This window comes from Pleurodeles waltl, chromosome 7 (assembly GCF_031143425.1).
Source record: "Pleurodeles waltl isolate 20211129_DDA chromosome 7, aPleWal1.hap1.20221129, whole genome shotgun sequence".
NCBI classification, from domain to species: Eukaryota; Metazoa; Chordata; class Amphibia; order Caudata; family Salamandridae; genus Pleurodeles; species Pleurodeles waltl.
The window spans coordinates 1,190,722,182-1,190,739,198 of record NC_090446.1 but is presented as its reverse complement, the minus strand read 5'-3'; the positions used below and the strand labels follow the sequence as shown (position 1 = coordinate 1,190,739,198).

Sequence of the window (17,017 nt, the reverse complement as noted above, 5' to 3'; positions counted from 1 at the left end):
GAGGTCAAAAGCCAACAACAACAGGTCAGAAAAATAGGAGGAAGGCGGCAAAAAGTTTGGGGATGTCCCTGTCAAAAAGCCAGGTCCAACAAATATACTTTAATTTTTAACCACCATTTGCATGGTCATCTCTTCTTTGTTACTCTATACTTACTCTCACCTGCTGTGCGGAAAATAATCTAACAATGGAGTCATTGCCCATGCGCATTCCTTACTAAGGGAGTAGTCATAGCGTAATTTGTGATTCTTCTAAGAAAACAACTTGCAATAGCCAAACCCAACACTAGATGGCAGGTGTGTGCAGAGCATGTGTATCTACAGCACTACAAAATATGAGCTGATCCTTACAGGATAAGTAACGTATTCTTTTGTGGTGATTATTGGCTAATTTGTATTAGCCAATGAAAAAGACAGAAAATGATTGCCTCTAATAGGCATTTATTTCTTTAAAATTGTGTTATGCTATATCACATTAGGAGAGATAATATAATGTAAGTCAGTTTAAGGAAAATACCCATTATTGATCAGCAGGAACAGAAATAATATTGTTTCCTTATTTTCGTTAGCCATTAGGTTGGTCTTCCCAAACATCCTTCTTGTGTTTGACTATATTGCAGGTCTTTCTATGATATGCTGATCATGTTTTCGTTTTGTTCCCATGTTGTTCTTCTTGCCCATGATTTCTCCTGTTGCTTAGGTACGAAATCCTGACACCTAATGCTATTCCCAAAGGCTTCATGGATGGCAAGCAGGCTTGTGAACGAATGGTAAGCTCCTGGCAGTAGCATGTCACATTTTGCCAACTTCCGTGATTATATGTACAATTACTTTTTCTCAATAGGGTCTTTTCCTTCAAACCCCAAAGGCACTAGTAACCTGCTATTGCGACTAAAGAGTTCCACATACAGCCTCAAACCTTCACATAAAGATCTATACGAATGCATAACCATTGCTGGTAAAACAACCCAGTAGTTAGCCATACCAGTGTGGGGGTTCCCATTGTGGTCATCTAAGTATAATGCAACTACTTAAGTACAAGTAACTTAAAAGAAAAATGACTCATTTTCTTAAAGTGCTATTAATGGTTTTAGAGGCACAAATGAATACCTTAGATTGTGATTGAGTTTGGGAATTCTCATACAGCTTATAAAGGTGCTTCAAAAAACAGATGATTTGAATCACTGCTTAATCGGTCTTAAATACTAGAGAGTGATGTCAGTTTACTGATTTGAGCATCCTAAAATATATTTTCCTTCCATAGATTCGAGCCTTGGAATTGGATCCCAACTTGTACCGGATCGGACAAAGTAAAATATTTTTTAGAGCTGGAGTGTTGGCACATTTGGAAGAAGAACGGGATCTTAAGATCACTGATGTCATTATCCTTTTCCAAGCGGTATGCAGAGGATATTTGGCACGGAAGTAAGTGAAAACTAAAACTTTAGAAGCAGGCAAATAAGTTCTATTTCTTTGACCTTTATATATCTTTTCACAAGGAACAATGCCTCTATTTTTAAGCAACATTTCAGATCCATACTACGAGTGTGAGTTTAAGGCACAAGACAACTAGAGAAGTTATACATTTTAGTAAATAAAATTTGCAATGTATGATATTATTATCTCTAATTATGAAAAAAAAGGTGAATTTCAGCCATGTCTAAGGTGATGTTATTTGTGACCCAGATTAGTATTGCCATTTAGCTTTTTTAGTGAGCGGTGACTGGGAAGAATGTTCCTTTTGTATGTTTGTGGTCACTTAATATAATACACTAATAGGTTATAAGCCCCACCAAGCCCTTCAGAGTGTCAGTAAATTCTCCTCCCACCTTCAGTGATATAGCGAAGCTGGATTCCATTTTCGACCAACAGTAGTGGTTCCTCTACCCAGCTGTGGATATTTAACGACTCGGTTGGGTACTGACTGCTGGAAATACTTTCCCCCGGCCAGGTTCTTATATAGGTTTCTTATGTTTATGGATGTTTAAATTAACTTTTCCATGTTCAAGTCAAAGGACTTTCATTCTTATTTCATTTTGATAGAGAAGCTGCTGTTTATAGTTTAAATTTTAGACAGCTTTGGGCCCTCGTTTTCTTCTAGAGGACTAGATCCAGTAATCCTTTCCTGATGTACTAAACACACCACATTGGAACTTGTGATACAGGTTGATTCCTCATTCCTTAATCCAAAACAGTTGTTCATGATACTTGTAGGAAGCAGAGGACCAAAATGAGGTAAGCTGGGCAAAGAGTCCTAACAATCCCCAGCAGTATCACAGAGGCACAAATTACATCCCAAATGCTCTCTTGTTGGGCAATGTGGTCGAGCAATTAGGCATATCAGAGGGTAGTGCTAAGCATTTAAGGCACATATACATGCAATAAGTGAGACACACTCCATAAAGAAATCCAACACCAATTTCTAAACATAACACATACTTGTATATAAACTTTGATACCAAGATCACCAAAGTCAGTTGAATACTTTTTGAGTTATTAATTTATAGAGTTTACAAAAGTCAACACTTTTTCAGATGCAGTAATGTTACCCTGTGGAGGAAGAACAAGCACTGTCTACAGGTATAGTACAGTGACTACCGGGACCAATCTCCTGGATTTAGAGTAACTATGGGGCAAGGTCCAAGACCCCACCAACAGGTTACCTTAGGCGGCACAGGGGCAGTCGGATGCAGTGGTGCAGTTCAGTGTCAGATGCCCCATGTAAATCTATTGGTCCGGTCACAAAGTTGCTGCAGGGGTAGACTGAGAGTCAAGGCCAGGTGAACCACCGAGGGGGGTTCAGTTCTTGCGATGCTCTGGATGTAGGGACACCAGTGGTCCTGTTCTTCTTGGTCCGGGTGTAGGGTGGTTTGGACACTGGAAGCGGTGCAGGGGGCCCACAGAAACAGGCTGCATGTTTGGACTGGAGGGCCAGTCTGGCCGAACCAACAGGTGGGCTTGGATCTCACAAGCCTGGGGGACATAGAAAAAGCAGTCTGCATAAGGTTAGGGCTGGGTCCCTCAGAGTGTCAGAGGTTATGCTGGAGCTCGAAGGGGCCCTCTTCTGTACCCTATGCCCTAGGTACCAGGGGTACCATTTACTAGGAACTTTTAGAGGTGCTGAAGGGCCTGGTCACTTGGGGGTCAAGTGACCAGGTGTCTTGTTTTAGGCAAGGAACACTGGCACTGACGACCTTGTTAGCAGGAACCCAGTGAACTCCAGTCAAAGTTGCACCTAAAACACAAGCAAGATGTGTGTTGGGGGAGTGGGGCAGGTACTGCAACCTGAATCCAGCTCCATACAATATTGGTATCTAGTACAAGTCTTCTGCAGGCTCAAATGTTAAAGCTTGCATTCAGCTTGTTGTCTTTGTGAGATAACATGCTTATTCATATTACCAGCCCATTCAGATAAAACTTGTTGTCTTTCCTGATATTCTTCGATTCTCAATAAATGCTTGACAAGCTGTATAAACTTTACATAATCTCATTCAGGGCTATCCGTTCCTTTTCATCAACATTTCCTTGCTAGCATAATATTGGTTCAACTGATAAGTTTGTTTAGTCCTCACCTGGGGCTGGTCTTAATCTGCCTACTTATTCAGTCTTATCTTGGAGCGCATTATTAAAATTGCTTATTTGAATCACGCATATTGACAGATTCAGCAGGTACGCACAGGCTTTCAGTGGTAGGAATGGACCCTTCCACCCGTCACAATTTAAAAAAAAATTCTCTTTTATGAGATTATGCACTAAAGGAAACTGATCGTTTTTAATACAATTAAAAATAAAAAGAATTCATGTAACAATGCATCATATGATTTTCAATATTCATTTCTGTGTTGGGGTGGAGGGATGTGTGTGAATATCAATGTCTCTTTTTTGTGCATATTTTGGTAAATGCTGCGAGGGAGGGAAACTTATTGGTCAAAACCTTCCCCTCACTTTTTAGAACATAAGTTAATTTTTGGCTTATTATTTTTAGAGCCTTTGCGAAGAAGCAACAGCAGCTTAGTGCATTGAAGGTCCTGCAGAGGAATTGCGCAGCTTATCTCAAGCTTCGTCACTGGCAGTGGTGGAGACTTTTTACAAAGGTTTGTATGTCTTTGTTGGTGTGACAAATGGCTTTGTGCCCTAATCAGGCTGGTGAAGGCAAGTTTAAGGCTCTGATTGTCTGAGATCTTCATCTTAGAGTGGCTTTTCTTTGCTACAGGTAAAGCCTTTGCTGCAGGTGACTCGACAGGAGGAAGAACTCTTGGCTAAAGACGAGGAACTCCTAAAGGTGAAAGAGAAACAGTCAAAAGTGGAGGGAGAGCTTGTGGAGATGGAGAGGAAACATCAGCAGGTATGCAGCAAAAGCAGGTTGCCTATTTTTCTGTAATAAGAAACACATCCTGTATTACCACTATTCATCAAGACAGGATTGAGAGAGGGAAATCATGTTGTGCACATTAAGCAAGAAACCTAGCTCAGATGTTTGAGGTGATGAGAATTGTATGGATGGAGGTGGTTTCAGGAAAATATTGAAATTTGACACTCACCAGTCCTGAGATTCAACTCATCGCATAAATTAATCACAATCATACACATCCCCTTGTGTGGTAGAAGATTCGTGCAAATCCGATGTGTAGGCTCCTGTAACACACTGGACTAAAGACTCCAGTTACTGGAGCAACGTATGCCTGTAGCGTTTAGGGGGTCACGGTCCAAGTATAGCCCTATCTCTGATCCCTTGCAACAGGCCTGATCATGGTCACAAGGCTGCTCCAGAATACAGGCCACTTCCTGCCCAAAGTCTTCCGGTAAGTCAAAGTTTACACAATAGCGTACAAAGGCCAGCGTGTCTTTTCCCCATCCTGCCACTTAGATACTAGCGAGAAAGAGCAATGATGACATGATAAACCTCACATTAACATGATGTGTCCTGTGTCTAACATTATCCCATATTTGGTCCCACTGTGCCCTGCGGTCACTGGCCTGTTGTCAACCCTGCAGCGAATTTGGCCTTCCAATAGGATATTCTGCAGATCTGTGGTGCTATTTTGGCATTGTATACCGGGTATACAGCAGTTCATTTGGTGAAATATCAAGAGTGAAACATAGGTGTCAAAGAAACCTTTGTATTTCCAAAATGGGCACAAGATATACTATAGACTTCTTTCACACACTGTCTTACATTTGGAAGGAAAAAATGTAGAGAAAGACAAGGGGCAATTCTGTTTCCCCAAGTCTCCTGATAAAAATGGTACCTCACTTGTGTGGGTAGGCCTAGTACCCGCGACAGGAAACACCCCAAAACGCAACATGGGCACATCACATTTTTAAATTAAAATCGGACGTGTTTTTGGAAAGTTCCTACCTGTAGATTTGTGCATTTTTGAAAACTAGACACCTATGGGAACCAGAATTGGGTGACTTGTGGGGCTCTCACCAGGTTATATTACCCAGAATCCTTTTCAAACTTCAAAATTTGGCAAAAAAACTAATTTGCCTCACATTTCGGTGATGTAAAGTTCTGGAATCTGAGGGGAGCCACAAACCCCCTTCCACCCAGCATTTCCCCAAGTCTCCTGATACAAATGGTACCTCACTTGTGTGGGTAGGCCCAGTTCCCATTACAGGACATGCCCCAAAACACAGTGTGGACACATCCCTTGTAGATATGCCTTTCAGTGGTCCCGCCTATTTGTCAATAAGCCGACTCTACCCCTTGAATGCTTTAAGTAAAGCTGAGCCAAGGTGAGTTCATTGGGCCTTCCCCCCCTTCTCCACGGTATTCCCATTGTTGGCTCATTTGAAGGTTCTTCCTGAGGGCTGGTTTATAGACAATGCCGCCACAGTCCTTTCTTGGTCAGTGACGGGGATCAAGCAAGACATCTTCTCAGTCACCTTCCCTGGTGGAATCAGCCTTCAAACCACCACGGAATACCGTTAGTAGCACACAGTCATCCTGTGGGAGGAGAAATCAAGCATTTTTTCCAAGGATGGCAGTCTGTCTGGAGTGTCAGATCACTTAGCAGTTTTATTCCCTCTTTTTTCTCTCCAACCAACCACAACGTCCTCCCACATCAGTGTGTCTTTCAGAGGCGCATCCCTCCATCTTCCTACAAAAGGTGCAAGCCTTACTGGCCAAAAAGTCCCAACCGGAGTGTACCAGCTTAGGAAGTGGGGATGGATTGTTACTCATGCTATTGCCTTGTGCTTAGGAGGTGTGGGACCTTCATCCTGTTTTAGATCTCCGCCTTCTGATTGCCTTTTTGTGTAAGGACAAATTCAAATTGCTCACATTGATCCAGGTTTTGTCTGCCTTTGTCCAGATTCTGTCTGCCCTGGATGGTTGTCTAGTGTAAAGAAATGCCTCTTTTTGTATGATAACCCCCAATTTTTTGGACTAATGCTACTTGTTTTTGGACTCAGAATGCACTGAGCCCTGCTAACCAGACTCCAGTGTCTGTGCCATAACCTTAACCGGCGTATGTTTAATTGGCTTGTACCTAATAGTGTTAAGCTTACTTGCCTGTAAGTCCCTACTATATGGTACCCAGGTACACAGGGCCTTTAATTTGGAGGATTAGACCAGGAACTGCAGCACTGACTATGCCAACCTGGGTGTGGCAAAAATAACACCATGGCTTCTAGTCTGCCACTGCAGGCTGGAAGTATGTTACAATATATGCAGGGTAACCCAATAGTAACCCGAAGGACCTGTGTTGCTCATAATATAAACCTACAATGGTCCATCCGGAGATTATTTCTCGTCAATAATGTACAATTAATGATCCATACAAGATAAGAAATATATTCTAAACATGCAGCATAACATAACAAAAACAATCATAAAACCATAAATTACTCCATATACGAAAATATACACTTTTAATTATTCTTTACATAATTCTAAAATTCCTACCACATCAAGACAGAAAAGAGGACAGAAAAAATGAGCAAAAGTAAAGTACTCGTGAATAGAAAATGTAGGATTAAGCAACCAGTCCACAATATATCTACAAATATTTCAATTTACAAAGCCTGTTGGTTGACCATTTATACAGTTAAGTCATAGTCATTTCTTCTGGGTCATGTTCCCATAATCTCTATTTTCCTCAACTTGACTTAATAAACCAGTCCAAGCTAAAACATTATTGTCGACGTTTTGACCCCATAACAATAATAAGGCCAATTCCGTGCTCAAAGGCGCTCATCGGGACTCAGAGGTAGGAAAGTTCCATACACTTCCTTCTATGGAGTGATATCCACACCAACTTCCAATGCATGAGATTTCAAACTGGTCCCCAAATGTTCAGATATCTATAATATATGAATTTTTTTCCATATCCAACATCTTTTTAGAGCCAGGGGGTGCATTAGTCACCACTATCCCATTTACTCCTTAGGGTCCCGGCCGGTGTGTTAGTTATTCGTTCCACTCCACAAACAGAGACCGCAGTCTTCAGAGTTACTGATTCATATATTATAGACCTGTGAAAATTTGGAGACCAGTTCGACAAGTCAAGTTGAGGACAATAGAGGTTATGGGAACATGACCCAGAAGAAATTAGTTTGACTTAACTGTATAAAGGGTCAACCAACAGGCTTCGTAAATTGAAATATTTGTAGATATATTGTGGATTGGTTGTTTAATCCTACATTCTCTATTCATGAGCACTTTACTTTTGCACAATTTTTCTGTCCTCTTTTCTGTCTTGATGTGGTAGGAATTTTAGAATTATGTAAAGAATAATTAAAAGTGTATATTTTTGTATATGGAGTAATTTATGTTTTTTTTATTATTGTTTTTGTTATGTTATGCTGCAATTTTAGAATATATTTCTTATCTTGTATAGATCATCAATTGTACATTGTTGACGAGAAATAATCTCCGGATGGACCATTGTAGTTTTGTATTACTGCAGACTGGAAGGGCAGTTTCCGAGCTGCTAACTCAATTTTGCTATTTAAAGTTATAGCAAAGCCAAGTCCTCCTTTTTTGTGTACATAAATCACCCCTAACGGCCTAGAGAGCCCCAAGGCAGGATGCTGTTCATTATAAAGTAGAACATGTGTTTTTTATGTGTTCCAACAGTGCAAACCATGTTATTGTCGTTTTTACTGTGGAAAAGGCTAATAGCCCCATTGGCGAGTGCAGAGTGGCAGGCTGCCACCATAGCCCTGCTCACTTCTGACTGGGACTACTAAAGTTGATACTGTAAGGTATGAAACAACTTGTTACATCAACCCTGACTTGTTGCCAAAGTTGAAATTAATGTAACTTGTTAGGTATGCAACTTTTACAAAGTTGCCACTTTGTTGCTGTAAATCCCCTGTGCCCGTTCACGGCTGCACAGGGTTTTTATTTTCCTAGAGGCAGCTCTCTGCCCTCCTGGGAAGAGGTGCAAACAACTTCCAGGAAAGAAGACAATTGTCCCCTCTGTGGCAGAGACGTGTGATCTCGCCCTGGGAGGAAGCCACACGGGTGTTGGCCCAAAGTGCAAACTTCAAAGGTGAAGCTTCCTTTGAAGGGCCTTTGAACATTTGGGAGAGGAGCTGCCATATTTTTGAGGTAGGCATGCTGGCACTTGGGTAGGAGAGGGGAAACCAGTTGCCAAACTTCTTTCCAGTATCATGTAACTCCATTGGTAGCCACACCTTTGAGTGGGTTCAGGAGTTTCACAATCCAGAAGAAGTGTCCCGCCATATTGGAAGTTAGCAAAATGGCGCATTCTAGGATGCCCAGATGCAAAACTTTGCAGGAAGTGTTCATCAGATGGAACGGACATGGTAGCCCATTGGCTACCAACCACATCTGACCCAGAGGACGTTTTCGGTGCATAACCAGGGCACCCCTGGCACCTTGAACTCAGATCTCAATTGGGCTGGAAGAAGGACTGCCACGCATCTCCAATTTCCCAGGGAAGAAAGTCTGCACCAACATGGACTGCACCTGCCGCACCTAGTACACGGTTAAGTAAAAAGTGCATATTTACTGTACCTTGTAAAATCTGTATCTCCAGAACTCTCTGGTTAATCTTTTTTGTTTCGGTGTCTAAAACTATATAAAAATCTGTTTTATTTTTTATAAATATTTGTTGTATTTTATAAGTGTCTTGTTCATTTCTGCAATTGTTTTCAAACTGTTTAAATACTTTATACTTTTTCCTTGGTGCAGGCCTTACTTTTCAGTGCCACAGCTCCCAGGGTTGACCTGGAGGGTTTTACAAGCAAAACCTACTATGAGCTGATGGCACTTTGCGAAGACAGAAAGATCAAAATGAGGGTCAAAGCCAGGAAAAATGAATTGCTCAAGACCCTCGAAGCTTGGGCTGAAGCTGGAGAAGGAACTACCCCAGGGAAGCAGGAAAGATAGCAACAGTATTGTTGATGAAGCGGTGGAGCCTACCCCCTTACACAAGGCCAGGGGTGGCTTCCAGAGCAGGCTCCATCACTAGCCAGAGGTCCCTTCAGGAGGAAATGGCAGATTTGGATCTGGTGGAAAGGCCAGAGCTAGATTGTCACTTGAGGAAAGAAGAGGCGGACTGGACTTAAAGCCCAGAGAAGATGGTAGCAGCAGAGGTGTAGTTGGAGTTTGATAGGGGTGCCTATGAGTGTCAGATTGCCCAAAGGGTTTGTCCCTAGGTATGTCCAGGGGGATGACCTATAGAGGTGACTGGCCTTATATGAAAGAGCTCTCAGAATGAGGAATATGGGTACACAACACTGCGGAGCACTATTATGGAACTTAGTACAAGTAGTTGTTTGGGAGAGGCTGCTCACATTTGAGGATGAGACAGCTGCTCACACTTGAAGGCAGCCCTTGTTGATCTCTTCGGTTTGACCTCTGGAGAGATGAGCAGAATCTTAGGACAACCCAGTAGGGGACAACACAGACATGGGTTGACTTTGTTGACATTTCAGGAAAGGCACTAGATGGTTGCGTCAAGGGCAACAAAGTAGACACATTTGAAGAGTTCTACAATTGTGTTTTCAAGGAGCACAGTTTAACAACCTGTCATTCCGAGAATTGCACTAGCATCCAGTGGACTCTTGAGTGGGTTTGTACCAGGGTCTCCAAGACATCCCTGGGACATGACCAGACAAAAGGTGTTCAGGCACCCCTTTAGGAGAAGGGGGTGTGTAAGATTAATAAATAAAAGCATTCCAACAGGTCCCCAAAAGATGCCAAAGGGGTGGAGTCCAGAGCCACGTCCCAGTCCAAGGGAAGAGGGAAGAGGGACCTAGGAAAGAAGTGTGGCTCTTTGAAGGCTGGGGTGGGTTTTGACTATAATCTGACAGGACACCAGACTGAGATGGTGAGATGCAGTGTGCACCAAGAAGGCTCCCAATGGTAACCATTACTAGGGGTTAACTAGTGTAGGGATGGGGTGGGATAGTGCCCCGAGAAATCCCAAAGGGTACACCAAAGCCATCTTAGTGTTCATGGGGTTGGGGAGAGCATTGAACCTTTGGCAGACTGGCCTCCCAGTATGGGGAATATCAACAGTGTCCCAAAATGAATGGGGTGGAGGTGAAGGCTCTGAGGGATAAAGGTGCCATTGTAACCATGGTATTGCCTAAACTGGTCTCCCTAGGCCAGATCCTACCAAAGGTAGAGCACAAGATTTTCAGTGCTGACAATGTCACAAAGTCACACCCTGACTGTGGTTGACTTTGAATAAGGAGTTGCTGGCACAAAAAAAGTAGTTGTGTCCTCTGCCATCCCGGTAGAGTGCCTTCTGGGCAATGATCTTGAAGCCTGAATGGGGTTTGTGTAACCACAAGAGCACAGAGAGCCTTGAGGGAAAGTCAAGGGATCCTGGAGCCTGAAAAAATAAACCATATCCCTAGAGCCAAGAAAAGGGACAGAAAGGCTGGCAACTCACCCTCCAAACGTCCATAGGACAAAAAGGAGCCTAACCCATCGAGAGGGAGGCCTGGTACCTGAAGGAGAGAAACTGCTCCTCTTGGAACTTGCCAGATTTGGCTGAAATCCAGGGAGCAGCGGTTCACTTCCTGGGGGACCTCAGCAATGGACACAGGATGTGCCCTACTCTGGAAGACCTGTGGCAGTTAGCTGTCAAGCAGGAACTAGTTGATACCAGTGGTGCCCATAGAGTATACTGGGAGAAAGGCCTCCTTTACAGTGAAGCATGGGTCCCAAAACTAGGGGCAACCAGAATATTTGTGTTCCCCCGAAGTACAGGGAGTCCCTCTTTAACCTGGCCCATAATATCCCCTTACCTGGACACCCGGGGAAAAACAAGACCTAGGAGATGCTGTTCAACCATGTTTCATGATCCCATATGTCTAAGGAAGGTTTTGTTGCTCCTGTGTCACCTGCCAAGCCAGTGGCAAGTCAGGGGCAAGTCAAAGGTGCCCCTAATCGCACTTCAATGGTAGGGACCCCCTTTGAGAGGTTGTGGACTGACATTGGTCCCCCAGATTCCCCCAACAGCCTCAGGGAAGTAGTTTTGTAGTAGTGGAACATGCCTCCAGAAATCTAGAGGCTATTCCCCTTAGAACGGCCACTTCCCCTGCAGTGGCTAGGACCTTCCTTGGAATCTTCACCAGAGTTGGGTTCCCCAAGGAGATGATCTCACATAGGTGCACCATTTTCTTTCTACCTATCTGAATGCTATGTGGATTCAGTGTGGTGTGACTTAAATTGACCACTCCCTATCACCCGAGGTAATGGTCTAATTGAGAGGTTCAACAAGACCATGAAATACATGATCTTGGGCTTACCTTAGGAACTCAGGTAGATATGATATGCCCTTCTCACATGGCTGCTATTTGCCTACTGGGAGTGTACGAAGCTGGCCTGGTGTGTGGTGAGCACCTATGGTGTTATCACATTATACCAGGTCCAGGCATCCCCTATTAGTGAGGTGTAGGTAGTGTCAAGGAAGCCAGGGCTCTCTAGCAGTAGCTGTAGACGAGCAGCAAAGTCTTATCTAGGAGACATGCAAAGCTTAGGCAATACCACTGAGTCACACAGCTCTTACAGACATGAAAGAACCACCCAGTGTTAAAAAAATAAAGGTACTTTATTATGGTAACACAAATATGAAAATACTGTATAGGCAATACTCCACCAGCAGGTGAGTAAACACACTATTATATACACATTAGTAGTCAGGAATTGCAATAGAAAGCAATAGAAAACAGGGAAGAACAGAAAATAATGGAGACCCTAGGGGGAGACCAAACCATATACTAGGTAACGGGATTGCGAAAGTTAGTCTCCCACCCAAAGAAGTGTCATTTGTAGAGGAGAGCTGGAGGAACTGGGAACCTCCAAAAGTAAGTACCAGGATTCAGGTATGCAACACAGGAGCTAGAGAAGAGTTCCAGGAGTAATGCAGTCGATGTCCCACATTGGAAGAAGAGTTGCAGTCGGTCAGAGGTGTGGAAAAACCACAAATAAGCCTTGGCATAGGCAAGAGTCGCAGAGGAAGTTGCAGACCTGCTGGGGACCAGAAAGGTCCCGGGGGAGTCCCTGGTGACCCTCAGCAGTGAGGAGAGTCAGAAGTCGAGGATGCAGCCCCCACAGGCAACTCACAGGCAGCAGGCACAGGAGTCGCTGTGCGGCTTTCTCAGCACACCTGGAGAGGAGTCACACATCACTGGAGTAGCAGACAGGAGACTGTGCTTTGCAGGGAAGAATGCTGGAGGCTGGGTCCACATGGAGCCTGAAGATCCTTCAGAAGAGAAGCCAACAACCCTTGGTAGCTGCAAGAGTCACGGTGCACAGGGGTACTGTCCTGCAAGGAGAGACAAGGACTTACCGTCTCCCACATTGGACAGCTGGTAGAGGGGACCAAGGGGACCACTCCAGGACACCACCTGTGTTGCAGGATCCGCACAGTTTTGCAGGAGAGAACATCCACACAGTCTGTCGTCATTGATGTTGGCGCCTGTGGATGCAGGAGAGAGTGACTCCTTCACTCCAAAGGAGATTCCTTCGGGTGCAGTCTGAAGACTCATCTCCCTCAGAGGATGCACAGCCAGGGAAAGGTTGCAGTTGCTGGAAGGAGAAACAATGTTGCAAAGTGGAGACGTCGCTGGAGTTGCAGATTGTCGGTTCATGGAGAGTCCAGTTGCAGTCTCGGTGGCCAGAAGATGAAGTAAACGATGCAGCGGAGTCTTGCTGGAATTTTGCACGTCAAATCTGAGGACCTACCCAAGAGAGAGACCCTAAATTGCCCAGAAAGGGGGATTTGTCACCTAGCAGAGCGACCACCTATCAGAAGGAGGCTGTGATGTCACCTGCCTGACCTGGCCACTCAGCTTCTCCCAGTGGCCTCTGCCCATCTTGGATTCAAGATAGCAGAATCAAGTGGCCACCTGGAGCAGCTCTGGGCACCATCCCTGAGGTGGTGATGGACAGGGGAGTAGTCACTCCCCTTTCCATTATCCAGTTAAGCACCAGAGCAGGGAGCAGTGGTCCCTGGACTGGTGCAAACTTGTTTATGCAGGGAGGGGCGCCAATTATGCCCTTCAAAGCATACCAGTGGCTTGGGGAGACTGCCCCTTCCAAGCCATGTAACATCTATTTCCAAAGGGAGAGGGTGTTGCCTCCCAAATGCTTTGTTCTGCTTTCCTGAGCTTGAGCGGGTTAAGCAGGAGGAGGACAGAAACCAGTCTGAGGCATGGCAGCAGTGCAGGCTGCCGGGGAAAACCCTGCAAACTGGTAAGAGCAAAGCTTGGGGTTCTCTAAGGAGCCCCCACAGTGCATGGAATCATATAATCAATGCGCGCAACAGTATTGGGGTATGATTCCAACATGTTTGATACCAATCATGCCCAGGTTCGGAGTTACCATTAGGTAGCTTGGCACAAGGAGTGACCTGTGTCCAGTACACGAGTAAAATGGCTCCCCCGCACTTATGAAGTCCAGGAAAATAGAGCTGGAGTTCATAGGGGCACCTCTGCTCATGCAGGGGTGCCCTCTCACACAGGTACTTGCACTCTGCCCTCTGGGCTGGGAGGGCCTGCCATAGGGGTTACTTGCAGTGACCTGGTGGAGTGATCTGTTGTGAAAGGGTGCATGCACCTTTTAGTGCAGGCTGCAATGGCAGGCCTGTAGACACATATTGTATGAGCTCCCATGGGTGGCAAAATGCATGCTGCAGCCCATGGTTAGCCCCTGGTGCCCCAATGCCCTGGCCACCTAGGTACCATATAATAGGGACTTACATGGGGGCACCAGTGTGCCAATTGTGGGGTGTACTAAGTCAGGAACAACCAACTTTAGAAGAAGAGAGCACAGTCACTGGGGTCCTGGTTAGCAGGATCCCGGTGAACACATTCAAAACACACTGACCGCAGGCAAAAAGTGGGGGTAACCATGCCAAAAAGAGGGTACTTTCCTACAGGAAGGTCCCCCAAAAATGAGTTGGCTTAGTCCCTTTCAGCTACTCTTTCGACTTGTGAAGCACTGGTAGGACCAGAAATCCTCCAGCCTGAGTACCAACCAGGGCAGTTGGTGTGGATCTTGCACCAAGAGCACTGCATGAAAAATGGATTGCAACCTACCCAATCATACAGAAGAAAGGGGAAGTTGCCTACTTGGTTGATTTGTGTAACCGCAGAACCCTCACCGCGTTATCCTTATAAACATGCTCAAGTTATACCATGACAGGGCAGACATCGCTATGCTGATGGTAACAGGTGGAGGAGAGATTGTCTTTTAATGCCAAAGATGGAAGTGTGAAAGGAGTAGTTCTCTCGTTCACCTTAACAGACCAGCAGCAAAGGGACTGCAAATAGATGAGGAGTCAGTTTGCCAGGACTGTTTTCCTTGACCTCTGGTCTGACAACCTGGTATATCCATGATGTGACACCAGCAACTGTTTACCTAGCAAGAGGAAGATCTATCGATGCGACCAGTTCCAGACCAGTTTTAAGGCTGAGATGGCCAAGATATTGGGTAGAAGTCCCTGGGCCAGTCTAGTGGGCCTGGTGCCCAAGCCTGAGATGGGGTCCATGTGAACTATACAGAAACCTAAATGCAATCACAAAGGCTGATGTACACCTCATACGCAAAGCTGATGCGCTCATTGAGAAGTTGGAGGCAGCTAAATCACCTAATCAACCGCCTCCGCTCCACCGGGATCCAAGGCCAGGCCCTGGACTGGATCGCCTCCTTCCTCGCAAACCGTTCCCAAAGAGTTTACCTCCCTCCGTTTCGCTCAGAACCCACCGAGATCATCTGCGGCGCACCTCAAGGCTCATCGCTCAGCCCGACACTCTTCAATGTCTACATGAGCCCCCTCGCCAACATCGTACGCAAGCACAACATCATCATCACCTCCTATGCCGACGACACCCAACTTATACTCTCCCTCACCAAGGACCCCGCCAGCGCCAAGACCAACCTACAAGAGGGTATGAAGGACGTCGCAGATTGGATGAGGCTCAGCCGCCTAAAGCTGAACTCTGAAAAAACGGAAGTCCTCATCCTCTGCAACACCCCGTCCGCCTGGGACGACTCCTGGTGGCCCACGGCCCTCGGCACCGCACCGACCCCCACAGACCACGCCCGCAACCTCGGCTTCATCTTGGACCCTCTTCTCACCATGACCAAGCAAGTCAACGCAGTGTCCTCTGCCTGCTTCCTCACCCTCCGCATGCTCCGCAAGATCTTCCGCTGGATCCCCGCCGACATCAGAAAAACCGTGACCCACGCCCTCGTCACGAGCCGCCTGGACTACGGCAACACCCTCTACGCCGGGACCACAGCCAAACTCCAAAATCGCCTGCAACGCATTCAAAACGCCTCGGCCCGCCTCATCCTCGACGTACCCCGCAGCAGCCACATCTCCGCACACCTGAGACACCTGCATTGGCTCCCAGTCAGCAAAAGGATCACCTTCGGACTTCTCACCCACGCACACAAAGCCCTCCACGACAAGGGACCGGAATACCTCAACAGATGCCTCAGCTTCTACGTCCCCACCCGCCTCCTCCGCTCCTCTGGCCTCGCACTCGCCGCTGTCCCTCGCATCCGCCGCTCCACGGCGGGTGGGAGATCTTTCTCCTTCCTGGCGGCCAAGACCTGGAACTCCCTCCCCACCAGCCTCAGGACCACCCAGGACCACTCCGCTTTCCGGAGACTCCTAAAGACCTGGCTGTTCGAGCAGCGATAACCCCCCTTTTTCCCCTACCGCCTTGAGACCCGCACGGGTGAGTAGCGTGCTTTATAAATGTTAATGATTTGATTTGATAAATATCTGAACACCTTTGGCCTGCCATCAGGATAATGGCATATAGTCTTCACCCAGGGAGCTAAGGAGAGGTCTGCTTTTTCTACACTGGAAACCACCTCCAATTCAAAGTGATGCCCTTTGGTTGAAAAAATGCACCTGTCACCTTCCAGAGGCTTGTTAGCAACGTACTCTCAGGTCTGGGACGTTTTAGTGCTGCTTATCTTGATGTTATACCAGTATTTATTTCCACCTGGAAGGATCACCTTGTCCGCTTCGAGGACGTGCTTCAGGCCCTGCAGCAAGAAGGCCTGACTATCAAGGCAAGTAAAGTGCCAAAGAGGGCAAGGCTGTATCTGTATTTGGGCCATCCAGTTGGTGGATGCCATGTACTGCCTCTTAAACACAAAATCCAGATAAATATGGCCTGGGACACCCCTAAGACTCAGACCCAAGTCAGGGCCTTTCTTGGCCTAACTGGGTATTACATGACGTCTGTGAAGGGTTATGGTTGACACCACTGGCTGAACTTACCTCCAAGTAAAAAAAAAAAAAAAAAAAAAAAAAAAAAAATCACTTCGACTGAGCAGTGTCAAACGGCTTTTGACACCCTCAGAGAAACTTTGGCTCAACACCTTTCCTAGAGGCACCTCACTTCAGTAAGGAATCCATTGTTAAGACAGATGACTCTATACATGGGACTGATGCATTGTTAGCATAAGTGAATGATTTGGGCCAGGATGAGCCCGTTCACCTTCATCAGCAGGTGACTCCTCCCCAGAGAACAACATTGGTGTGCCATTGAGAGGGGAGCCTTT

The 17,017-nt window shown here is 45.8% G+C and overlaps 1 protein-coding gene across 4 annotated transcripts in view; it reads left to right on the top strand.

Moving 5' to 3' along the window:
• The window catches only part of MYH10 (myosin heavy chain 10), a 955,741-nt gene that overhangs the window by 604,917 nt on the left and 333,807 nt on the right, over positions 1-17,017 (top strand). For all 4 annotated transcript variants that reach the window (XM_069200300.1, XM_069200299.1, XM_069200302.1 and 1 more), the window contains exons 20-23: positions 698-767; positions 1,262-1,422; positions 3,983-4,091; positions 4,211-4,342. In XM_069200300.1, the coding sequence (XP_069056401.1) occupies positions 698-767; positions 1,262-1,422; positions 3,983-4,091; positions 4,211-4,342 (472 nt within the window). The remainder of the gene's footprint in view (positions 1-697; positions 768-1,261; positions 1,423-3,982; positions 4,092-4,210; positions 4,343-17,017) is intronic.